At 41.7% G+C, this 26,326-nt stretch overlaps 1 protein-coding gene across 2 annotated transcripts; it reads left to right on the top strand.

Moving 5' to 3' along the window:
* The first annotated feature begins 770 nt into the window (after nucleotides 1-770).
* prom1b (prominin 1 b) lies at nucleotides 771-25,502 on the top strand. Of its 2 annotated transcripts, XM_069167757.1 has the most exons (29): nucleotides 771-2,485; nucleotides 11,217-11,278; nucleotides 11,642-11,668; nucleotides 11,782-11,987; nucleotides 13,336-13,456; nucleotides 13,590-13,653; nucleotides 13,747-13,836; nucleotides 14,297-14,320; nucleotides 14,575-14,792; nucleotides 14,920-14,994; nucleotides 15,106-15,169; nucleotides 15,503-15,662; nucleotides 15,956-16,108; nucleotides 17,627-17,750; nucleotides 17,982-18,085; nucleotides 18,351-18,435; nucleotides 18,524-18,670; nucleotides 19,101-19,172; nucleotides 19,783-19,875; nucleotides 20,269-20,286; nucleotides 20,474-20,527; nucleotides 20,629-20,709; nucleotides 21,237-21,305; nucleotides 21,662-21,751; nucleotides 23,080-23,195; nucleotides 23,745-23,810; nucleotides 24,079-24,178; nucleotides 25,317-25,348; nucleotides 25,445-25,502. In XM_069167757.1, exons 1-27 carry the CDS (start codon nucleotides 2,215-2,217, stop codon nucleotides 24,146-24,148), a joined length of 2,724 nt encoding a protein of 907 aa, XP_069023858.1. In that variant the 5' UTR covers nucleotides 771-2,214; the 3' UTR covers nucleotides 24,149-24,178; nucleotides 25,317-25,348; nucleotides 25,445-25,502. The 2 variants fall into 2 exon arrangements, with proteins under 2 accessions (XP_069023858.1, XP_069023859.1); XM_069167758.1 differs by lacking the exons at nucleotides 14,297-14,320; nucleotides 20,269-20,286; nucleotides 24,079-24,178; nucleotides 25,317-25,348; nucleotides 25,445-25,502 and having other exon boundaries at nucleotides 23,745-24,066.
* Nucleotides 25,503-26,326: the final 824 nt, after the last annotated feature.

Raw genomic sequence — 26,326 nt, 5'->3', positions numbered from 1 at the left:
GAGGGTGAAAGAGAGCACTGACATCAGAGACTTCAAAGCAGTTTACCGGGACTTGCGCAACTTAACCAGACTATTCAGATACTTTTTAACTGAACTTTGGGTTTTCCCCTTTTTGAACTCAAACTTTGTGTTTGCCAAAAATTCACTAGCGTGGACTGTCTATCTTAGGGTCAGCTGCTCAGGGACCAGCCTTGTTGTCAGTGACCTGCCTCACGTTCATACAGAGGCCCACAGAGATTATTTTGGAGAGCAGCTTCAGAACTTTCTCTCATTTATGCACAATGAAGGATTCAGATTTTGACCAATCAATACAAAGTGGAGACACCTTGTTTTCACAAAGGACCAAACCTGGTAGTAAATGTGACAGTTTAAATAAGAACGAACTATTTAGATTATCCTTCGTTGACCTTCAAAAAAAATGGCTGTAGATTGGGCTTTAATAACAGATGCTCCTGTTCAGGGACCTCAAGGGTATAAAGAGCTACATTAAACTGTGCAAGTATTATTCATTTATACTTTTAAATATCAAAAGGAGTTATTATGCAAAAAAAAAAAATGCACCAGTCAGTGTTATATTATTGGATCGTTATTACCGATGCTGGTTGAGTGGAGCACATTTGAATAATTAGTATTATATACTGTATTTTATGAACTGATTATATTATTTGTATTATACAAAGTCACCCAAAAGTAATTCATAAACTGTCAGTCAAATGCAGAGGAAAATAACCTCTGAACCATTAAGTAGTTAAAGTTTAGTCCTTGAGAAAATAACACACACTGTGTGCATTTATGAATTTAATGAACTGCTAGGTTGAAAAACAGGTTTACATTGAAGTGGGATCATATAATCTGGTTTACATTGATGCCACGCAGCAAAAGCGTGCCGTGTTTGAAGCTGCTGGGTGGTTGGGACCTTTCTGTGTCGTGTTTATAGTTCTCATTGTGCCGGGTGCTCCGGCTTCCTTCCACAAGCCAAACATACTGTATGTAGGTTAATTAGTGATTCTAAATTGGCCACAGGTGTATCTGGAGGTTTTGCTTTCTGAGTTGGCCCCATGATGGACTGGCAAGCTGTTTGGATAAAGTCCAGCCCTCCTGACCCTGCAGGATAAAGAGGGTATAGATGGACGGACTGAATATTGGCAGAAAAGACGCCGATGTGGGTCAGAAGCAAATGGACAAACTTATCAGCGCTGCAGCACTCAGATGAATAGGTTCTTTTCATTTCACGTCGTGGATAGAAGACTGAATTGGACCTTTACAGGACACGGGCCCAGTGGGCCCAAAGGCATCAGGAGGGCCACTGGTCTTCACCTGCAAATTATCTCAAAAATAGACAGATACAGTTGGGAAATGGCAAACCAACACAGACCACATGTCTACGGTTCGAGGTCATTTGTCTCCCTGTAGGTCAGAGTAGGCGCTTTCAGTGTCTGCCCAGGTTCCCACTCTGCCAGCGCGACAGAGATTGTGACTCGTAAAAGCACAAGAAGTCCAGGTGTAAACAACAACAACGACCCTGTAAATCACGACAGCGAGCGAGCACGGGAGTCTCGGAAGAGTCTCTCCTGAACTAAATGTTCCACCTGCGCTTCCTCCTGCTCTGACAAGGGTCACCGTGTCTGAACTGGGTCCGGTGTCGTGAACCTCAGGTCACCACAACTCCGGCAGAATAAACGTGAGACTCTTGAGAGAAAGGCGGACAGGTGGTCGGTCAGCGCGGCGGCGCGCGACCCAGATGCGCCCCCGGCTTTCGGCGCGCGCGACCCAGATGCGCCCGGGGCTTTCGGCGAGCACGAGCGTACTTGAGCCCTTTTCGTGCACGTGAGATTAGGCTCCTCGCCGGTGAGAGTGAGCGCGCGCGCGCCGGGAGAACGAGCACGGAGTCGGCCGTTGGACCTTCGGGGAGATGTCAGTTATGACTCGGTACCGGGCAACCAGGAGCTAACGGCTGCGACCGCGTCGAACGTCGGATGTTGAGTTTGAAAGTCTGTCTTCGGCTGGTTGTTTGTGCGCTGCGGGGATAAACCACCGGGAAGGACAGGTGTCACCGGCGCCCTTCTCACTCCTCCATCCGCCCCCCTACCCCACCACCACCCACCCCACGCCGGACTCTGTAGCACGACCGGGGCTGGCAGCTTTCTTTCTTTTTTTCTTTTTTTTTTTTTCTTTACTCTTTTCTTTCTGCACAGAGCTGGACTTTTGTGAGCCATGCTGTGGACACGGTGGCTCGTCCTGCTGCTCTGCTGGTGGGGCACGAGTGGCGAGCAGCAGGTGGATAAGAGGGACGCGGCACCGGCCGTGGTCCGGTCGGACTCCCGCAGGCAGCGCTCCCCTCCGCCGGTGCAGCCGCTGGACTTTGGGTTTGTACCGGCGGCGGTTTATGATACCCACGCTTACTACGAGCCAGGGACCATAGGTATCCTCTTCCACATGGTCCATGCGTTTCTCTACGTAATCCAACCCAACTCCTTCCCCAAAGGTAAGATCAACGTGCTCACCCGCTCCTCCTCAATCCCTGCTCGACTTTCTCCATCCTCAGATCTGTGGTTTCTTATTCCCAGGGGTCGTGTATCTGTACTTATAACCAGTTGTTATGAGAGTAAACACACCACTTAAATGCCTATTAAATTACAGTTTAGATTGTAGTTTAACTTTCGTGTGTGCAACCGTAACAGGTGTTACAGCAAATTGTATTACCTGATGAGAAATGTCAGCTTTATTACTCCTACAGATGTTTATAAACTGTGTGTACATACTGTGTTTTGGCTTATATTGTAACCAAACTGTGGGCCCAAAGAAATGAGATTAGTCTCACGGAGCAGTAAGATAAAGAGAGACATAGGCTGAGAGGTGTTATGCCACAGATGCTCAAAATATTCTGCCAAATATATGTATTTACAGTATATGCAGTAATACGAGGCTATATATGAAATAGAAGACATATACATAGTGCAGTCACATACAAGTAGGTTATATATGTAACATGAAGGGAATTGCAAAGTACAAATGAGTTCCTGGTACTTTTCTTAATTCTTAAAGGTGCATCTGTTTTCAATATATTTATGTCACAAATATTAGAAGCACAAGCATAAACATAAAGAGTATAAATGGAAAAAAAATGACCTGTATTAAAGTATAGAGGTGGACATAAGAGCTGTGATAAAAAAAAAAAAACAATTTAAAAAATAACAGCAATTGAACTGAGGTATAATTATGATATCAGTATCAGTTTGCAATATTGTAGTGTTTAAGTATGCCTGTTAAACAATTCACATGTCAGTGTTTGATTAAACTATCAGTCATCTATCCAAAACTACAACCAGGTTGGAGTAGAGAGTCATCCAAGGCGTCCCAAGCTAAATGATAAGAAATGAAAGTGATGTGAAGTCATGAGAAAAACTAAATGAATGTTTATTACACGTCATACATTATTTTCTGACCAATATCTAATTTTGTGTGAAATATCAGATATTTTGACGTCTTCTGGTCTCAAAAAAAACCCCGAAATGAATGAAACAGTCTGGAAAAACCTACTCGAACATGAACTTCTCACAGTTTACATCCACACTGACACCATGAACTGCGTTGAGGGATTACAGGTAGTTTGCTTTTGTTTAAAGTGTTAAAAAAAAAAGTGGAAACCACGAGCCTGGCTGACTGTATCCTAACAGGATGTGACGGTCCTCTTGTTCGCTCTAAACTAAACAGCAAAGTCCAAAAAACAGTCAAAAACTCAGAGAGGCTGCCGTTGCAGGCCTCATTTGCGCAGGACTTCTGCGTCTTCACTCCCTCTCTGAGGTGTAAATCTGTGCCATACTTTTACCGTGTAAATTTAAAAGTATGTCAACAGAGACGCGGTGTGGACGGGCGGCACGCGGTGATGGCGTGTACTTGTTGAGCGTTAACCAATGTTATCAGCAGATTATTGGGATCAGTAGCTGTCATAAATCATAAGTGATCTTCGGTGGGTTTACGCGAGGTGATTAACAGGCGATCAGGTCTGTCGGTGGATCAATATATACACAGTGAATGGTGCTCTGGTCCCCGCTGGTGTCGTCAAGCGACGCAGTGATGGCTATATGAAGCTACAACGTTTTAAAAGTGTCTGTTTGTTTGTTTGTTTAACTGTGACTGGTCACGTTGGAGGATGACACAATAGGATTGGAGGTTTTAAGTTGCTGCCATTTTGGTGCCCACAGTTCGGGCTATTGGCTCGGTAATCAATTAGCAGATCAGCGATTAGAGGAGGCTTTCTCAGTCACCTGCATCACTGCGTAATACCTTAATCCACTGGGCCATATGCTGCTCCGGCAGTGGGGCCTGCCATGTACGATTCACTGTCACTCACACTCACAGGTAGAAGCCGTCTGTTGTCACATCAGCCACTCCCCCGTCACGTGTTGAATCATACATGTTGCTCACACACATCAAATCAGTTGTCACACTGTTTATGACCACCTGAGGCACTGGGCAGGTTAATCGGATCATGTTGCTGATATGGCTTAGATTTACAATTTATAGAAGGAGTACAGACGCAGCAGCCGCGTGCAAATCAGGCATGCCATACACATATATATATAAAATATGTAATATACACATTATTTACATATGGCAGCAACGGAGTCCAGCAAAACTCTTGGAAGCTATCAGTTTGTATACTTAAATTTACAATTGGTGTTCTAAGACAATTTCTAGTAGTTACTCCACAACCTTCAAAGAGTTAAATCAATATTTAAATAGAAAACCAACTTTTTATTTAACCTTACTAATAACATAAAACAAGATTATTTTACTTTGAAACTCACATTTTGTCATCTCTACAACTTTTTGGGGGTATTTTTAACATTATAAGTCAACAGTGCTGTTTACAAATTTACCTTCTACCATGTACAGTATCAAAGTATTTTGAATGTATTAACTTCAAACTATTAACTAGGTGAGAAAAAAACCCGATTATACTTTCTGATAAATGTCAACACTGGCAGCATTTGAATGTTTCATTAAAACCATTTCTTGATTGAATTGTTGCTCAAAGACGTGTTCAGGACCGTATCAATTTGTAAGATGCTGTTTGACGTACTTTTATTGGTCTGTTTGGTTTTTCATGCCGCTAGAAGGAAGTGATAAACAGTGAAAACTAATGGCGTGTTGTTTTAGTTCAGTTTAAAAACCGCCTCAAAAAAAAGTGTCCTTTATAATGAGTAAAACTATCTGAAAGAACAACATAGCATTAACCACCAAAGGAAACAGGTTCTGTACATACAGTGAGGTAAGTAACATAAAGATTGGTGCGATGGTTCAAACACACTTACGTAACCACGACTACACACATACAGTAATGTTACAAAAATAGAACCATTTTGCTCCCGTGTTGTTCGGTAAAAGACACTCGTTGGCTGAAATGAAAGTTATGTAAATAACTCTGTTACATTTATAACATACAGAGTAGTTTCTTTAATAATGCTTCTAATGTTTGTTACAAAACAAAATATCGATATGTGGAGGGGAGGCGGAGGGAAGGGGGATATATATATATATTTTTCATTCCAGTTAAAAAACCCAATAACAGTTATGGTACACCTTAACTAAACTTCACCTGTGTGCTCATGGACTTGATGTATGAAGCACGCTGTAGACTCTTTACGGTTATTTGCCTCAACCACACGGTCAAAGTTGCAGTTTCCATCCATGTCTGTCTAGACATATATAATATACGGTGTGAAGAGCCAATGAAACTGCTTCTGACAGAACACAGATAGGATGGGACAACTCGAAGGTGACCTTTGACCTTTGGCCACCAAAATCTATTCAGTTCATCTTTGAGTCCGAGTGAACATTTGCGCGAAGGTGTTCTTGAGCTACGACGTTCATAAAAATCGGACAGACGGCCAACACAAAAGCGTAATGCCTCCAGCTCCAGCTGTCGTCTGCACGGAAGCACGAATAATAATTAATAGTTTTTTTCTTCTGCTGTTTTTTTTTTCTCTTACAGTGTGATTCATTGTCGGAGCCTCATGTTGCAAACTAGAACACAGCAGAAAAAGATATTTACCTGAAACAAATGTTGCATCATCTTTTTTTTGTTTTTTTTTGCATATATGGCAAGCAAAACGTATATTAAACTAAACCAAAAGGCTAATGAGCAAGCATTAAGCTGGAGCAATGCAGCATCTATGATCACAATTTGCTGATGAAATAAATATAAATTTAAGGTTATACAAGATTTGACGCAAACATTCATTTGGACTGATGTGTGATGAACCGATTAGAGTTTAGTGGTCAAAGGTCACTGTGACCTTACGTAACACATTTGTGACCACATCGCAAGAATTCATGCAGTAATAATCACAACATTTCATACAAATATCTAATAGGATAAAATGATGATGTGATTGCATATTATATCCACAAGGGCAAAGGTCAGCTTCAGTGTGACATCATAATGTTCTGCAAAAACACTTTTTTTAGTGAGTGTTTTGTCTGATGTTTTAACAGTGTTAATCAAGTGTATTTATCAATATTATTTATAGATTCTAAAGTCTTCTCTAATATATGAATTTGGACAGACTTGGATGTAAGCTGCAACATTGCCGGTTGGCAGAAGCATACGAACATAATTCTCGTTCTATTGAAGTGAGTAATTTGTAAAGTTTCCAGTGGAACTGTTTTAATCAAAAGAGAATCAAAGACGTGAAAGTTGCCGCCGGATACGACATCACTGTTTCTCGACCTACTCTGACTTTTCTTTGTGCCTCGCTTATCCCCTTTTTACAAACCTGCGTGAAGGCTGCTTTTTCAGCGGGGAGGCATTTTGGGCTCTTTCACTCAGTGAGAGGACAGAGTCTTATCCCTCTGATACACAGGGTGGATTAGAGGATTACCATCCGCAGGGCTAATGCTAACACTGCACTGCTACCACTGCCACAGATGGCATTGTCACACACACACACACACGCACACACACACGCACACACACACGCGCACGGCAAGCATACACACACGTCGTGAAAGTGGGTCAGAGTTCTGGTGTTTGTCTTGTTTGCCTTAATTACTGTGATTAGTTGTGGACATCTTGTTTATCAGAAGGCAAATGTCTTTATTTTTAATTAAATACACTCAACAGAAACCCACATAAGTTAAGCAATGAGGATATTTAAGACAAACTTATGTGGATGATTGCACCTTAAACTGCAGGCACGCTGATTTTCTGCTATAGATTCAGATATGATTTTCATCAATGAAATGGGACCATTTTCAACCGAGGTTTTCAATGTATTCACGCAGGTTTGTAAAAAGGGGACAAGTGAGGCACAAAAAAAAAAAAGTAATTAATCAATGGATTAATCAGGCAAAACAAAATTAAAGGAAGACAATGTTGTTATTCAATACATTTGAATTGTTCAATCAGTTGTAGTTAATTGGTGTAAACTGGTGTTCTTGTGATTCTAAATTAAATATCTGTTTTTTGTGCCACTGCTCATCAACAAGCTGTTATTAATGTGCAGACCATGTATCACATTTGTATTGAAATTTTATAGATGAATAGGTTAATCAAAGAAATGACAGACTGATGAATTCGTAATGAAAATGATTGCCAGTCTTTTGTCTCCTTGTGGAAATATAAGTGTCTAGTGCCAAACAGAAAAAGACATTGCACATAATCCTCTTAGTAGTTTTGCTCCAGCTCACAGCGGGCTGTATAACTTTATGTAGCCCCGGGCCGCCATGACATACTCCACTTATACCATTGTATAACAGACAGTACGTAAAACATACTGTACAGTTCGAAGAATTTAAAGTATCACAAGTGCTGTGAACCAGAAGGATGTTAAGCTTTTGAGCTTCAACCCATAATGTTGCCTCCGTGTTGCAGCTTTGCCACAAATTGCAGTAAATAAGTGACTAATACTTTTACATATGCTGCAACTTTAATTTGTCAATTCAATATTATACTTATATTAAAAAAAAAAAAACCCATCTAATTCCATTTACTGTCTCATGATAACTTAAAAGCAGCTGTTCCCAAAGTGACGGTCAGGATCACATGATACATCTCACATAATAATTAAATCTCTATCTGATACAGCTATCAAAGTAATTTGCAGGTAAAGATGCTCCATGATGACTTTGCTGAGCAGCTTTCTTCCCTATTAGCTTTGTTGTCGTCTCCTAATTCCCTCAAAGCATCTTTTAATTCATTAAAAACATGTAAATATTTCCTTTTTGCTTTTCTTTTGTTAGCTCCTCAAACACGGACTAACATGATGCTTAAACTCTGGTCATCACAACCATCAAGCTGTTGTCACGCTTCCTTCCTATTCATTGAAGCATTTAGGCCAACAAACATGAATTACTTTAAATGAAGCTTCATGTCCAATTTAAAAGCCCTTCTGATCCAAAATCACATCTTTTAACAGTGAGCTTGAATACACGGCTGCATTTTCAACAGATTTTGTTGCGGTTCCAAAATAAATGCAAATTCTGGTTGAATAACAAACATGCAATTATATTTGTAAAGCACAGTTTGTACAGAGGGGTGATTTACTGAAGTTTGCGTCACGTAGATAAAAGCAACAAAAAAAAAAAAAAAAAATCACATATTCAGGATACAGTAAATATGATAAAAAAAAACAAACACTGACTTTCCATAATCAAAAAGAGAGGTATTAAGAGTCAGGATTATGAAGACAATACAAAGTGGAAACGATAGAATAAAAACACAGTAAAAGTATATTCTGGAATACTCTAAATCCTTCACTGCCGGTAGATATAAGCTGTGAGCACGAGACGTCACCTCCCCGCCGGGAGTGAGTAGAAATAAACGAATATAGTCTTTAATTCTGTGATTTAGCATGTCGATAGGTTCATGTATTCGATTATCTCTTCAAAAGCAATTTGTTTTTGTCACGTCAGGTAGGTGGGCCGTTCCTGTATAAAGCAGCAGAGATGGTTGCTGGGTTGCATAAAGCTTTGTCCACACCTCTCAGTAATCTCTCAGAGCAGGTCAGAGTATAGAGGATTGTGTTCGTCTGTATTTACACGTGACAGTTAAAGGGTTGTAGGCTCAGACTTGTGTGCATATCACAACAGTTAATTAACAGGAGTGTTTGATTTTCACGACACAAAATGTACACTGACACCAACATATCGTTTCTCTTTGCAACAGAAAATGTCACATTTTTCTTGCAGAAAATCTGCATGTCTGAATAAAAAAACCCAAAAAAACACTGGTTTGTCTCTGCAGCCACTCGCTGTGTGACGCTTGAAGTTCATGTTGTGCAACGGTCCGCTCTTCCTTTCAGGTATAATTCTGCCGATTGTTTATCCGCTCCCCTCCTTTCATTTGCAGTATTTACCTCTTATACTGAGTCACTGAACTAAGCTGTCCAAGCTTAACTGCTCTCAGTGGCTAATGCTAACTAAGTAGCTGAGCAACAACAGGTGGCATCGAGACAACTTCTATGTGCTCATATGCTGCATCTGCACGGTTTGCAGAGATAGGCGTCTTCACCCGATGTGACCGTCTGACAGAACATTGATCAAGGAAGAGAGACGGGGTCGCCTCCCACCATCACAGGAGGACGTTGTTGACAGTATTACCCATAACATATACTAAATCACTGTTCCTTTGCCTTTTAGTCAGCAGAAAGGCTTCAATCAAGTAGCTTTTCTCTGTATTGAATTAACAGGGTATCATATTTGAAATAGTTTTTTTCTGTTCATCTCTCAATCAACTGTTCCCGTAATTTGAAGCAAAAATGCCCCCAAAAAAAGTTAGATTTTCCCCTCTCGTTTTCTGCTTTTCTTTGTCCCATATCATTGTAAACTAATTCAGCAAGGGACTTAAAGGCACAACCATGAAGCTTTCCTACAGAAAATGTGTGAATTGAAAAAGGCGATAAACACTTGTTTTAGCAAGCAGAGTGTTGCTGGTAATAATACTTCAAATCGTCGAATTTATCTGAACAAACGGAGCTGAAAATAGAAAGTTACAAAAATAAATCCAATGAGTGCGCACTTCAGCTCTGTGCGCTGTCTCGAGAGCTGGTGTGCAGGCGGAGGGCCGAGCAGACACTCGACGTGTGCGCATGTGTGCGTGCACTTGCACCACTCTCTCTGTTTGGACGTTACAGTGTGTCTGCTCACACGGTCAGATGTAGATTTGAGGTCAAGATTAGATTCTTGGTTAACAGCAGCGGTTGCAGTTGATATATCCAGAACATCAATGAAAGTCAATGCAACGTCCTCTGAAGCGATGCAAGCGCAACGGTGAGCGTCTGCGACAGGTGTGACGGCCTTTAGATGCTAAAGTGGCCTCCGTCTGCTTGTCGTGTGCAGAAGCCCCTTCTCGATCAGCGGGGGGGGGGGGGGGGGGGACAATAGTACAATAAAAGAAACGCAGTCACGTTTTTTTTTTTTTTTTTTTTACTGCCGTTGGTGCTCATGCTCGCATTTGAATGCACCTTTAGGTTCGATGAGAAAGATATGACAAATTAATAGCAAACACAGGAATGAAAATGTGTAAACTGTCTATGCAACTTCAAGCAACTATTGCTGAATGTTTATATGAAATATATATGTGTGTGTGAATGTATAAATATGTCCGTACACGTGCAGGTGTTATTTATTTCATCTGTGATTTAAGAGGCACATAAGTGGTGTGTTCACTTACCTGCTGTAAATGCTGATAATTAAACATACATGTCGTGTGTGTGAGTTTGTGTGTCTGCAATCGAGTGTTCATACAAGTGCGTGTGTGCGTGTGCGTGTGTGTGTGTGTGTGTGTGTGTGTGTGCGTGTGCGTGTGTGTGCGTGTGTGTGTGTGCGTGGTGTGTTTACCTGCTGAATGACAGTCTGAGTGAGTCATTGTGAAGGCAGGCTTAGTGTCGGCCGACCTATATACAGACACGGACAGCTGGACTGAACTGAAGTCTTCATTGGCAAACTATACAATTCAAACAGCTCCCGCAAGACACACAGCTGTCAGGGGAGGAAACAGCCTCAACACCACCCACGGAAATTGAAAAAAAATTATTCCACATAATCTGTGTTGTCTGCTCGTGAACACATAAGTGGATTTTTCCCACTCAGTGTTGTCTTGATCCAATTTCCTGTAAATCACTGTTACAATTTTTCAGTATATTATCTGCAGATTTAAACATTTGCATATGGAAGTACGTAACTATTTCGATGCATATTCTGCTTTTCAGATCTCATTGTTAAGGTCATTCAACAAAACATGGGGGGAATCAAAATAGAGGAGTGGAGAAAGGTATGGTTGATTTAAGTTGACGCTGCTTTGTTGTAACACCGAACTGATGAATTAACATATTATTGATATTTAAACCTATTGAGCCTACTCTTGACAGATCATTTTCTTGCAAGTGTGTGTTACAAATTTAATTTGAGGACATTTAACGCTTATTAAATTTAATTAAATTACCTAAATACTGTATTGCCATGTAATGCGAATTGTCTTCTTGATGTTGTCCTCTTCTTGACCTCTTGGCTGTCACTCTGACCGTGTTTTGTGTGCCCTGGTTTTCTCCTCCTCCATCTTTGTGTGTGTGTGTGTTTGTGTGTGTGTGTGTTTGTTTGTGTGTACTCTCTGCACACACACGGTCTGGTGTTACAGCCAGAAAACGTCGTCCTGTTGCTGCAGGTAAACTCCTCATGACCGATATTTCACTGACAATACACAATGAATGCTGCAAAACGCTCAATGTGAAGGCGTGAGAGTGGACTGATGACTGGATGAACGCTCTTCTCCTGCAGTGGCTCCACTACGAGGCCGGATTCCTCATATGTGCGACCATCGGCATCTTGTTCGTGGTGGTCACCCCCGTCCTGGCATTTTGTTTCTGTATGTGTCGGTGCTTCGACAACTGCGGAGGGGAGATGCATCAGAGGCAAAGGAAGAATGCAGACTGTCACCGAGGTTTCTTCACCGCTTCGCTAATCGCCACCTCCATCTTCATCATGTGAGTCGTCATCATCATCCCCCTCTTTCCCATCTATATGTTTATCACATCGGTTATCTTCCCTATGAGGAGCATTTTTACTTGTTATGAGCGGAATTAAGACATTATTCGTGTCACAAGGCTCTCTGAGTCCCGCACGATGAATTTGATGAGCTGTTGAAGAGTGTGAGACTTTGTACCTGTTGTGGTCTTATACATCTGGAAAACTTTTGAACATAGTGAATAGTGGAAAAACTTTCAGACTGACTATCAGGGATTGTCCCTTTAGGATTCATGTGTTAAGCATGAACCACTACGATCCCGGTTAGAGCGCCGACCCGAGGCCTGTCATCTCTGTACTATCTGTATGAAAAACAATCCACATGTTAAATTGACTGAAAAGCTCACTACAATGTTAAATTGTTGATAAAAAAAAAAAGTTCTATTATATCAGATCAAAACATAATGTCATTTTATTATAACTGTTGGAGGCACAAAAGGTTTTACACCTCTTTTTATCATATGCTTTCCGCAACCTGTAAACGGACCTTAATGTGTAAAATCAGTGGCTCAAAATCCTCCTTCAATTGTGTCACCGAGGTTTCTGCGTACCTGCAGAGGAGACAGGTGCGCCGACACATGATCTACACTGTGCAGGAGAGTTGGCTGTTACTGATATCACTTGGCCGACTGAGAGGCCTCTCTGTCTGAATGAGTCCTTTCACATCACAGACACACACATGATTGATGACAGATGAGGTGATATAACCTGATCAGGTTTTGTCATTGTGATATATTTTATATTCTCACCCAGCAGATTCTCTCTCTCTGTTTTTCTTTGTTAGTCCCTTCTTGACTTTTTTTCTTCCTACCTCAGCCTGTGTAGTTGAAGAACCATAAAGTGCAGCATTAAGTAAAGTGTTTGTTTATAAAGTGAAAGACTTCAGGGAATCTGTTGGGTAAATTTAATGGCTTAAAAGTCAACAGTATGGTTCTTGTTGTAGTTTTTTTTCCAAGTGCAGAAATAATATTCAGCCAAAAAGCTAAAAGGCTGAAGCCTTTTCAGTGAAAGACAGTGAATTACTAAAGCAACTATTCTTTTATCCTTTACTCATCTTACATTATATCACATCATTATTTGTGTATTAGTAATATATTTTGTCTTGTTTTTTTTTATCTGGACCCCAACTCTGGAGTAAAGTTTGAAATGAATTGTACAGGGCATCTCTGTTTTTAGACACAGGTGAATCTTCAGTGAGCGACATTTGAAAGCCAAACAGCGTCTTATGTCGCCATGCTGCCCTCTGCTGGTTAACGTCAGTCACTACGTCTTCTGTCTTTTCTGATCCTGACTGTATGTGTGTTTCAGTTTGGGAGTACTCGTCACCCAGGCAGCCAATCATAACGTTAGCGCACAGATCAAGAACACTCGACGGCTCATTAATACCAACATGAGAGACCTGAAGACATTTGCTAACAACACACCTGCGGTATGCCCGTACGCACACACACACACACACACACACACACACACACACACACACACACACACACACACCATTTAAAACACACATAATTCATACATAGCCAGTGTCTAATGTTACTGTGTGTCTCCTGCTGCAGCAAATTGAATACCTGACAGCCCAGTACACCATAGCAAAGAACAAAGTCCTGTCAGACCTTGACAGTAAGTCTGTTTACACACACTATTTGTTTAATGTCCTTTTACATTTGCATAACTGCCGTTTTTCATCATACCGCCGGATGTGTTCCCTGACAGACATTGGTCCTTTGCTGGGCGGTAGGATCCACAGCAAGCTGGAGAAAGAGGTGGTTCCCACTCTGGACATAGCCCTGCGAATGGCAGGAGGTAACACAATCTCTGTATTAGCCTTCAATATTACCTGCAGTTGACCTGACGCAGCTGAGACACAGCCTCATAAAGCAATACGGAGGTCTATAAGCTGAAACACCATCTTTTGTTTCTGTCACCAAATCCTGTTAAATAATTCATTTTGGTTACAAAATAAAATGCTGTTTATTCTCAGGTGAACTCCAAACAGGTCAAACAAAACTTAACTGATCTATTTCAAAGACCAAATCATTTTACATTAAAAGGAACATTTTCAGGCACTTTGTAGCATTTTGCAACATATCTGATCTAATCATGAGATCTGTGATTTATCACTGATGATTGTCCTCTACATGCAGCTCCCTCTCTTGTGAGTTTATTACAACAGAATTCTGATGTGTCTTTTAAAGGGAAAGTCCTCACTATTTTTGACTTTCTTTTTCTCTGTGATTCCCTCATGTTTCTTTTTTATCTCAAGCAAAAGTTGAGAGTGCCATCAAAGGTAATTAGAGCTGATCTGGACTCAGTGGTGCAATGCCAGTGACCATTGTGTTTGTGGATGTGTTAGAAACAGATGCTGCTCCTGATAACCACTGTGTTATCTTGGATGCTGTCTTTTGTTGTGGTTTTCCTTTGTGGATTGTGAGTCTGTGTTCAGTGCAATCAGTGTCGTTGAAATACTGACAGTTCTGTAAAACACACACACACACACACACTGTTAAGTCTTTTGATTCATCCTCCCTCTGTTGTTCGCAGCGATGAGGGAGACCAAAGAGGCCCTGGAGAACGTCAACTCCTCACTGGAAGTGCTTCAGGACGGGATGGGGAAGCTTCAGGCCAGCGTGTCGGCAGAACGGGCCTCTCTGTCCAACACACTGTCCGACCCCGCCTGCACCAACGGAGCCGTGTCCCCCGCCTGCAACATCATCCGCTCTGCGCTGTCGCAGCTGGTCACCAGCGCTGACTTCTCCAAGGTAACAAGAAACTTCTCACTGTCTTTCAGCCAGCATCTGGAAATGAATAAGAACAAGGCTTTCAATTGTGAGCGTGTTTACGTGTGTGTTTACTTTCCTTCCATCTTTTTTTCTTTCTGTCCCTCAGCTCCAAGATGTTAACCAGGCCATGGCCAACGTCGACACCGTCCTGAAAACAGATCTCACAAACATTTTGCAGAAGGTTAATGTTTGTCTCCAGCTCATGGTCATCCTCTTCTTCATCGTATAACTTCCTGTTTAACCCACAGTCTTTGTCCTGCTCTTTTCTTTCTTTCTTTCCTCTCACCTACAGGGTTACACTTCCTTCAATGACACACCGAAAATGGTTAAAGACCAAACTAAAAACATTATTTCAGGTACACAAATGTGTGTGTGTGTGTGTGTGTTTGTGTTTGTGTGTGTGTAGTTTTATCAACTTTCTACTCTGCTTTGCAAATAAGATTAGAAAAAGTCTTGACTGTATAATTTTTCACGTTCTTCCTCTCACGTTCTTCCTCTCACCTTTGCATGCGTGGATGATGAAACCACAGCTCTGCCTCGTAAGTCCCATTTGACCCCTTTTTGTTGTCTGTCAGACCCCCGCCCCCCTCCTGCGTCCTTTGTCTCACTCAAACCTCCAGTTAATGTAAAGCGTGCATTCATTTGTCATTTGTCTCTATTATCTTGTAATTCTGTTTATGTGTGTGAAGGAGTAAAAGGCATGCTGGATAAGGTTGGCATGGAGATCATCGGCTTCTCCAAGATGTTCCCAGTGGAGCCCTCTCTGGCCAATTTCACCATTTTCCTCAATGAAAGACAGAAAGTCATTGAGTCCTTTTACCCACGGATGGACCAGATGGATTTCTACAGGTGTGTGTGTGTGTCTCTCTCTATCTTGGATTAAAATCATAATCTCCACAAGGTTAACATTGAATTTAAGAACAAGGTTGTTGCTCTATTAACACTTTAACGTTCGGGTAATAATTGGGGCTTTTCGCTCCATCTTTGAGTGAGGCCGTTCTGATCAGCGAGTTGTGTCATTTCTGACGTGGTCGCAAATCATGTCTGTGTTGTGGTTAATAATTAGGCTGAACTCCCAGGAAATAGATACGAGTTGCTGTTCTGGCAGGTGAAAACATTTGTACTTTGTGTCTGTGCTGCAGGTGGGTCGGCTGTGTGGCGGTGCTCTGTGTCGTCGTCCTGGTCCTGGCCTTCAACATCCTCGGTCTGCTGTGTGGCACCTGTGGATACGACAAGCAAGCCACGCCCACAACCCGCGGCTGTCTATCAAACACCGGAGGAAACCTGCTGATGGCGTAGGTTGACATGACAACAATCTAACCCAGAAGGGGTGGCCGACTTTTCTCAGGGTGGATAATTTCACCCGATGCCTAAATGTAACTTTTACAGTGGCTGCAATCCATTTAACTTCTAAAGTTCAAGCCACCGTTTTTCAAGCTACTGAACACGCTGACTCGCTCGTAGTGACGTCACACCTGAATGGAGTAGAGCCAATGTTACAAGTTACATCTGTGCTTTAATAGTTTGCCATCCGCTGTGAGAACGTGGTCAATTCACATCCAACAAAAGACGAGTTAGTGAATTTCACTGAGTAGAGGTTGGTCAAATTCACAGCGACAGATAAGTTGCACAAAACTAAATAGAAGTTTAATTCTTAAAAACAGTGAAAAGAATCTTAAGATTAATTGCATTTATCTAAGGCAGGGGTGTCAAATTCAGTTTAGTCAAGGGGCCACATACTGCCCACTTTGATCTCAAGTGGGCCAGACCAGTAAAATCATAGCATAATAACGCATACATAACGACAATATTTCTCTATGTTTAAATCATTGGTGAAGGTTTTTGGATGATAAACCCTACTTTAAGGTCTTTCTACAATAAACTAGAAACATAAAGACCAAAAACTCAGACATCAGCCCACTGTTTATCTGCCTGGGCTCTCCTCTGCAGATTCCCTAGCAGCGAGTGCTGCTGCCTCCGGAGCAGACGTCGCATTTACGCTGTTTTTGAAGCAATTACTGGATCGATTAAAAAAAAAATTACAAAATGTTTGTACTCATAAACCTCCATATTGTCATAGAAATGCAATTTATGTCTTTCTGTAATTTTCACACTTCGCAAAGTCATCCGGCGGGCCGAGCTGGACCCCCTGGCGGGCCGGATCCGGCCCGCGGGCCGTATGTTTGACACCCCTGATCTAAGGCTTTAAACCTGAGATCCTTAATGAAATTAGTAACAAAGACATTTAGCAAATAATTATAGGTATCTAAAAAAAATTGTTTAATCAAGTGTGTTGAAACTCTGTTGTCAAACTGGTAACTTTCTGATATGAATCCATTTAAGTTGTTTTTTTAAACCTTTTGAACTGTACAGACAGCTCTCACGTCCTGAGAGGTGCATTTCATCTTGCGCACACAAGATAAAGAAATGACATCATTCAGGGTGTTGTAGCACGGTATAAAGCCGACACCCAGCTTTAAAATCAGTATCACCTGTGATGCAGAGGACACAATATAGTCAATTCATTGGAATATCTAAATGAATAAAGTTTCTAAAGTTAAATACATCCTCAAGTCCAAAGATGTCCTTTTTTTTCTTACCTTCTGTATCAGCTGGATTATTCATTATGCAGGTATCAACCAGCACTTAACTTAAAATGGAAACCTGATGGCAGGTTAATGAGACTGATGGGAAAACTCCAAACAAAGAGACAACAATGATGCAACAATGATGCAGGTTGTTGTAGGAGATGGAAAATAACTGATGTTTCTGTGCGCTCATGTCTCCAATCTCTCCGTCTCTCGCTCTCTCAGTGGGGTGGGCTTCTCCTTTATCTTCGCCTGGGTGCTGATGGCCATCGTTTCCACCCTGTTTGTTGTCGGCGGCAACGTGGAGAAGCTGATTTGTGAACCTCTGGCGAACCGACAGCTATTCAAGGTACTGAACACAAACTGTCCTCCTTCCTGAGTTGTCCTATTTTCACTCTCCTCTCTGCCCAGTTGATCTTGGAGAGTTTTATTGAAGCAGCATATTATTGCATAATAGACAACACTGCTGCTCTGTGCTGAGGAATGTACTGTGTGTGTGTGTGTGTGTGTGTGTGTGTGTGTGTGTGTGTGTGTGTGTGTGTGTGTGTGTGTGTTTGTGTTTGTGTTTGCATGTGCATAGATCATAGACACACCTTTCCTGGTCCATCCGGACAAGAAGAACTTCCTTCCTGGGATGCTGTTTCAAAATCCAAATATTGACTTGACTCTGGGCAGCATGTATAGGTAACATGCCAACACACATGGTCGACATAGATCTACTTGTTCTGGATGTTTTAAAAGGAGTTAATCAGTTAAACCAGATTTTCATTTGCAGTTTTATATTTGAGTGCAATTAAAATTTAAAAAAAAAAAATCAAATTGTTTTAATGATTTTAAGCTGATTTTCATGGTTTTTAGTAGTTCAATTATTTTTGTAAGTAAACAATGAACTCTTCTAGTGCAGAGCACGATGGAGGTTCAGTGTGATCATATTATGTTTGTCTCATAGGGAGTGCTATGAGAACAACGGCCTGTATCACGCTCTGCAGCTGGAGACCATGTTCAACATTAACTCCTTCCTCAACAGAACTGTGGTAAGTGTCACTTCGCTGAGTGTCACTGTTCCCGATGCAGCGATGGAGCGCGATCAATTACAACCTTCGTATCTGTGTTTAACAACAGTACAGCAAGGATCTGGCCAGAGTGTTTGAAAGCGTGCAGGTGGACATAAAGGACATCACGCTGCTGGAGCAGGCCGGCAGAGACAACCTCCTCAACTTCGCCAGCTCTGGAATCGGACACATCGACTATGAGTCTTATCTTGCTGAGGTAATCTACGTGATGACATTCGTTCCATCTGGGTCCACAAATATGCAGGATTGATGGGGGTGTTTTTTTAAGGCCAGGACAAGCTTCCAGAAATCGCCCACGGTCAATGTGTGTGTCTTTGCATGTGATTGTCACTCCTTGGTGCTAAGATGACTGTGATAAATTAAACATGAATAAAATATGACAAATGACTTTCAGATAAGTAACAGCTGACTTGTATTCATCTGTTAATTCTGTTGATAGGTTTTAAAAGGATACGAAACACTAAAGCTCCCATTTTTGTTGGCGTGCGTGATAAAAAAAAAGAGAAATCATTTTGGATATTGCAGAAAACACTCGCAAAGCTGCACTATATGAAGGATAAACCCCAAATAAAAACCCTAATCTTAACTGATATATCCGTCCTTCATTTGTGAATGTCTTGTTGTAGATAAATAAGGGAATCACTCAGGTGGATCTGCTGTCGTTCTCCTCGGACCTTGAAGTTCAGGCCGACCAGCTGGTGAGTCCCATCATTACCATTAATATGACTGCAGAGACGGATGACAACAGTAATATAATTTGACTGTGGACATAAATGTCCACTTTGATTTGATTATAAGTAATGTGGGTTTTTGATGTCACCTGTAACGGAGAGCTCATCTCTGACAACACTTCGCTTTAACGTTCCTCAAACCTAATCAGTCTGCAGTTCTCTTATCTTTGCAATGAAATTACAGTTCCTATAATATTGACAGACGTGCTGAAGACTGCAGGAATGTCATATAAACTTCTAAAAACAACAAGTCCAAATATATAGTCAGACAGCCTCTCTGGAGAAATAAGCTCACTTCATGCTCACTGATCGGACCTGTTGGTCTGAACAAGCTGCCCATTCACCCTGAAAACACACGGACACACACACATTCATGGCACATGGATGGTATAGGAGCTGTGCCACCTATACATGGCACAGAGGGATTAGTGTACATGTGTATTTTTCAGGAAGGAAGGAAGGAAGGAAGTAACTAAACGTTCTTTCCGAATTTCTCTTGTAAGCTGCTGGAGTAATTTAAACAGTGTGCAACTGCAACAGAAGTCATGTCTCCTCACCTGTTTGTTTTTGTTTGCAGCCACGTGGTGCTCTGGAGAACGCACTGAAAGGACACGCCAGCAGCATCAGAATCATTCACAGAGAACAGGTGGTGCCCTTGGAGCAAGCGATGGTAATCATCTATCCCGCAACACAAACACCAATTAAACACCTCAGCTTCATCCACAGACTGCATGCAGAAACACACGCGTCCCGGTTATGTCCCACCTCCCATCACACCTTTCGCCCACAAAGTACAAACAACACAAACAATTCTGTGCAGCGGTTAGAGCTAAACAATGACATCATACAAATCACCTTGTTTATTTTATTTAGTCAATTCTCCGGCGTTTTGTATTGCGGCTTCCTTCGGCTCACTCATCACGTGATCACTAATGCTCGTAGCTGCAACAAAAATGAAAAATAAACTTTCTTCCATGATTATAGGTTAAAGACTTACAGTTGTAAAAGCGTGTGTTTGTTTGCTCATCCCCTCACTGTCCCTCCTTCTTCCTCCTGTTCTCAGAAATATGTCAAAGCGCGGGTAAGCCACTGTCAACGCACGGCAACGTGACAGTATTTGTTGTGCGTGTTTTTTCTGGTAGCGGCGTGGTTCATGTTGTGACAGCGGTGGCGTGACGTGATGGCGTATCCGTAAACGAGCACTCAGACATTCAGACGTGGTTTGATTTGATTTCTTAAGCGTTTGTGTTTTCGTCTTCTTCACACAGAGTTCTCTGAGCCAGAGCATCAAACTGCTGCAGAGGACGTCCAACGACCTGCCGGTGAGCAAAACACACTGAGCGAACACGTGTTTTTAATAGATCATAACTATCAGTGTACGAAACACATCTGTTTTCTTGACCGACTCGTCTCTTCCTCTCAGGTCAAGGTCACTAATATCCTGAGTGCCATCGATGCAGCAGAGTACCTCCTCACTCATAATGCCTCCCGTGTAGTGAAGCAGGTACAAAACTATGTGACGACTAAAGTGCTATGTCAGCTTTATATAAATGTGACTGGATAATGTGGAGTTTTTAAAAGACACCAGAGTTAACGGTGTTTGTGATCCTTTTTCAGCACAAGATGCCTTCAGTGAAGGTTTAACTCGACGCATGTAGAGTTGTACTTCTGTTAATTAATGAGTCTTAATGTGCGATGAAGAACTTTAGTTACCGGCCTCATTGGTTGCTTCAGACTAAACAAGAGATAAAATCTACTTTGTCATGTTTTATCGAGTAATTTGTTGGCCTACTAAAGTATATTAATACGGTAAGCACGTTATAAACACGTTTTTATAGTGCCATACAGATTTAACTGATGCAGAGTGGCATTATGATGACAAGTTTACATTTCATTTTACTCTAAATAAATGAAACCAAAACTTGGAGGGATTAGTCAGTCAGAGGAGAAACTACCAAACCCTGAAGCTTCAACCTTGGTCATTCTGCACGATACACATTTCCGAACTGTTTTCACTCTGTTGGCTTCCAGGAAACAAAGGGCTACGTGGCGAGCTTGGTGGGATACTTCAAACAGTACACACAATGGGTCAAAAACTCTGTGAGTATTCTCCCCTTACGTCTCTCTCTTAATTTGAAGGTCAGTAGAGACGGTGTCAGAACAGGAAGAGTGTAGTTTACTGTGGAGTTCCTCTGCCCACTCTAATGATGTGGTGATTGAGCTCAATACAGTTAAACACATTGTTCCAGGTTTAGTAGATCAACGGAGCTTTACAAATTTCGTGATTGGGAGCAGATGTTTTAACAGTTGATTTAACTTGAAGCCAGTAATGAGGAGAGATCAGGAAATGTTCACAAATGCTCAGCAAGTTCAGGTTTTAACATTTAACCTCGTTCTTACATACAATGTGCATATATTTGTGTGTGTGTGTGTGTGTGTGTGTATTTCCACTACAGCTAATTACAGAGGTGGCCCAGTGTAAACCCATCAGCAACATTGTGGACAGCACGGAGATCGTAGCCTGCAGCTTCATAGTCGACTCATTGGTAAGACATTCCTGTGATTACATGTGTGGTGTGTGTGTGTGGTGTGTGTTTGCGCACTGATTCATTTCCCAGCTGTGTGCGCAGCACAGGTACCATTCATGTCTCTGGACGTTAAGTGAAAATATAAACACCTCTTTGAGGGTTTGGGGCAGCGCTCTGGGTTTTGGGAAGCGATGACGACGGGAGTCAGTCGGCCACATGTGCACACACGCTCAGATGGGATGGAGTTTGTTTGGAGGGGAGTTACACGCACATAGATTCTTCAGTGTTTTCTCTCCGGGGCCCTGCGGAGTTGTAAAGTTTTATATTTACATATCAGCTATATATTATGTGTAATGTGTCAGCTTAATGTGAACTCAAACAAGCCACAGACTGTTAGCAATATAAACAGAGATTTTATATATCAATGCTGCACCACTGCCTGCAGCTACTCTACATGTGCACATGTCTGTATGTGTGCACACGTGTTTGTAATTACTTGTTTTGTCCTCTTTGTGCACTGTAACGTGCACTTTTCTTGTACATCCGTGTGTGTGTGTATTTCTGGGTGAAATGTGTCAGGAAAAATCTGCGAAGCTGCAACTAATAACGAACTATTTTCACAATCAATTAATCTGCCCATTATTTGTTTTTGTCATTTTATTCTCTAAAACGTCTGACAGTAATAAAAGACTCTCCAGGATCTACAGATTCAAAGGAGACGTCTTTACGTTGCTCGTTTCTTGTGGCCAAAGCAAAAGATATTTATTGACGACCAAGCGAAACAGTAGGAACGCCCTCATTAGAGCAGTGATGGAAACTTAATCTACATAAACTCAAATACTGCACTGATCGCATTTTAGTATTTTACAATTACCATTTCACTTATACTACTTTAAACTGTACTTCAGTATATTTCTGAGGTAAATATTGTACTTATGTACTGAGGCGGTCAGTTCATCGATGAGTTTAAATTCTGCGATATTATGTAGAGTTGTAGAAAATAGCTCTTCCACCTCCAGCCAACATTAAACAGCCGGTTACAGACTAATGCATCAATATTATAAGTACTACACTGTGTTATTCCTTCTGTCACATAAATAAAGGATGGGGGAACTTCTTCTACTGTATTTGAAAAGCTGAGACGAACATTAAGTATTTTATAAATAAATGACAAAATTAAGACTTTATAACGCATTGTCTAATTGGTGGAGAAATTATTTTCGCCCAAAAAAAACAGAGCTTTTGTTGGGAGTTTAAGTGTTTGATTGGAAGCAACAGGAATGAATCAAATGTTGACTTTCAGTCAAATGTGAGAAATTAATATGAATTTGTGTTTTTCCTTCCAGAACACGTTCTGGTTTGGTTTGGGGGGCTGCTGCATCCTTCTGCTCCCCAGCATCCTCTTCTCTGTCAAATTGGCCAAATTTTACAGAAGGATGGACACGGAGGACGTCTTTGAAGAGTGAGTCCACACGCACACGCACACACACACACACACACACACACATTTCGTACATGCACGCGTACGGCAGACATGTCGTTAGTTTTGCTCTTCATTTTTGGGAATCTTTTCTGGTGTCGATGAAAACAGAATTAATGAATCCGTTTCTTTCCTTCTCTCCGTCATCACTCCTTTCCGTGGACACTGATCCTCCTCACATCTCCTCCTTGTGTGTCTGCAGCTGCTCTTACCCATGGCTTGTTGCACTTTGATGTTTGTCTGCGATTCATGCACCTTGTTGCCTTCTTCCACGTACCCACTCTCTCTTTTTTTTGTTTTGTTTGTTTTGGTACGGGATTCTTCCCCTTTGGACCGCGTCACACCTTTCTGACTTTTTTTTCATCGAGCACGGTCTCTTCTCCCTTCGCATGGACTTTCCCGTCACTCCTCGCTGTCCTCTCGTCTTTCCGTCGTGAGCGGCGCCCTCCGTGGATCTCGCCATCCTTGTGACTCTCAAAGGAGTCCCGCCATTCTCTTTCTCATCTGTCCTCCCTCGCTCTTGTGTTGCAGTATGGCTCATACAGGTAATCATGGTGAACACATGTGTGGTATCCATGGAAACCTCGCCGCGGTCAGGTACGAGCCGTGCCCACCTCAATCTGCTTGCTTGCACGCTGCAGTGTTAATTGGTGGAGGTTTTTGGTTTTTTTTGTCTGTATGATTTAGACTCTGCAGACAGATCAAAGTTTGGCACGAGATGTTTCCACAAATGTAAAATAAATAAAGAATTTCCCATATGTGTGTATGTGTGTGTACGTGTGTGTACGTGTGTGTGTGTGTGTGTGTGTGTGTGTGTGTGTGTGTGTGTGTGTGTGTGTGTGTGTGTGTGTGTGTGTGTGTTTAGTTCACCTTATTCTGACACTCTGACTCGGTTCCCCCGGGCCTCTGCTCCCCCGAGCTACTCCGTCTGGTGACCCACGGGAACGCTGCCCCCTGTTGACGAGGTATTGATGTTCAGCGACAAACATCCACTAACGGTCATCTAACAAACAACTAGAAACATCTGAAGAGCCTCCGAGCATCAAATCGTCATCAGTCTGACTTCACCCGGAGACTGTGACAGATGTTTCTTCGTCAATCTTCTCTTTCTCACCAGCATTTCTTATTTTCTTCTTCACCTTTCATCCATCACTCTTATCTATTTTGATACTCACCAAAACAAAGTGACCTATGACAGAAGTAAATCCTCACAGTCTTCTGACACCGCCACGCGTCAGGCCTCCAAACTTGTGTGTAGATCGGACCAGCTTTCACGAACCATCCTTGGATTTGTTTGCCACTCAGAAGACGCCGACCAATGAGAGAGAAGCGTGTTTCCTCGTGTGCCTGACGAGCTGCTGCGTGTGCAGTACAAAACATATGAGGCTGTGTTGGACAATGATCCCTGATTTTAACCTGAGGGGGTCACGAGATGAATTATTGGACAGGAGGGGGAGAAATATCACGTTCTGCTTTTCTAATTGACGTAGTTTTTCTCGTCCTAAAATGCTGGACAGTTAGATCTCTTTGGATGTTCAGTTATTCAGATTAAACAATTTGAGAAGTTTAGAGAAAACCATTCATTCAACAAGCTAGACAGTTGTGAAATACTACAGCAGATTAAAAAGCAATTTTCTACACATTATTAAATTATGCTGTAGAAAAACGAAGGCTCCAAAGCAGAAGTACTAAATCTGTTTGGTGATACTATTTTCTACCTTGTAGTAAATTGTTGATCTCTCAGTCCGTAGCTGATGCTTATTTCGGCTGATATTGTTGATATTTGCACAGCTATGCCTTCAAACTTGTTTCCACAATTTGGGCTTGGTTGTTTAAATGTTATGGCGAGGTAATGTCATGGTATGATATAATATTTTCGAACCATCCACCACAGCACGCCTTGTCCATTACTTACGTCCGTTATTTACACGTGGCAGTTGGTTAAGTTTACACTTTCCAGACAAATTCTTACCATCTGTCACGAAGGCAAAAACATCTCACACTTCTTCTGGACTTTTCATTTTCACTTGACTCAAACTAACACACTGGCAATACAACTTATTAACCCAGAGTTGATTTTGTTTTCTTTTTTTTTCTCCACAGTGGACAGGAAAACTGGAACTGATGACTTTGTGGTACGTGATCACCTGTTTACTTCACGCTCCCTCTGTAATGAACTGTCAGTTTGACAAATTGCAGTTTGTGTCTGACACGGCTTCTCTCTCCATCAGAGTCACTGGAGTTTCCAGCTTTACCGTTCAGACCTCGCACCACTTCGAAGGACAAAAGGGAAGAACGACAACAGTCAGGAACTGTGTGGTGACGGCGTCCCACCCTCAGTACTCCTTCCATTTGACAAGGATCTCCGATGCCAGCCAACTATAAACCAATCACTGCAGTTCCTCAGGTGTTTCATGCTGTACACTATAAAAGGTCATGAAATTCTCCCGGCGTAGTCAGTTTTACCTGTAGACAATAAATGTGTACTTACAGTACATCAGTTTCAACAAGGTGACACAAGTGTACATTTGTTACACGTTCAAAACTTTTGAAAGTTTTATATACTTTTGTTAATCTTTGTTTTATAACATGCAAGTAGGTTGGTTTTTTTTGGTAGTAATAGTTTCTTTCTCAGTGAATGTTTGTAACGTAGCTTGCATTATCTTGGTTCAACAGGTTCCAATGATTTTCAAGGAATGGTTTGACGTTTCAGAAAATGCACGAATAAAAGGTCTCGCCGACAATTAGATGAGAAGATACCACTGTCGAGCCTGTACATTAAATACCATCAGCTGGTCAGCTTAGCTCAGCATAAGCGCGAAAACAAAGTCGAGCAAAAACTAAGAGTGGACATTCGGACTCACTGTACTTTCAGCTCCTGTGAATGCTAATGTCAGCATGTTAACATGCTCATGTTTTCCCGGAGCGACCAGATTATTAACATTTGCGGATTAGCACTTAACAGGGTGTATAGTACCATAAACCAAACAAGGGGAAAAAAAATTCAAACTGCGACTCGATGATGGCATCAGGTTTTCACTGACCAGAGTCAATAAGATTCACCCTCATCAATGTCTTTCCAAAATGTTATGACAATCCATGAGATATTGGTC

Source organism: Embiotoca jacksoni, unplaced genomic scaffold (assembly GCF_022577435.1).
Source record: "Embiotoca jacksoni isolate LCO1_2020_lvr unplaced genomic scaffold, fEmbJac1.0.p SCAF_4, whole genome shotgun sequence".
Lineage (NCBI taxonomy): Eukaryota > Metazoa > Chordata > Actinopteri > Embiotocidae > Embiotoca > Embiotoca jacksoni.
The sequence above is the reverse complement of the archived record's forward strand: the minus strand, read 5'-3'. Positions and strand labels throughout refer to the sequence as shown.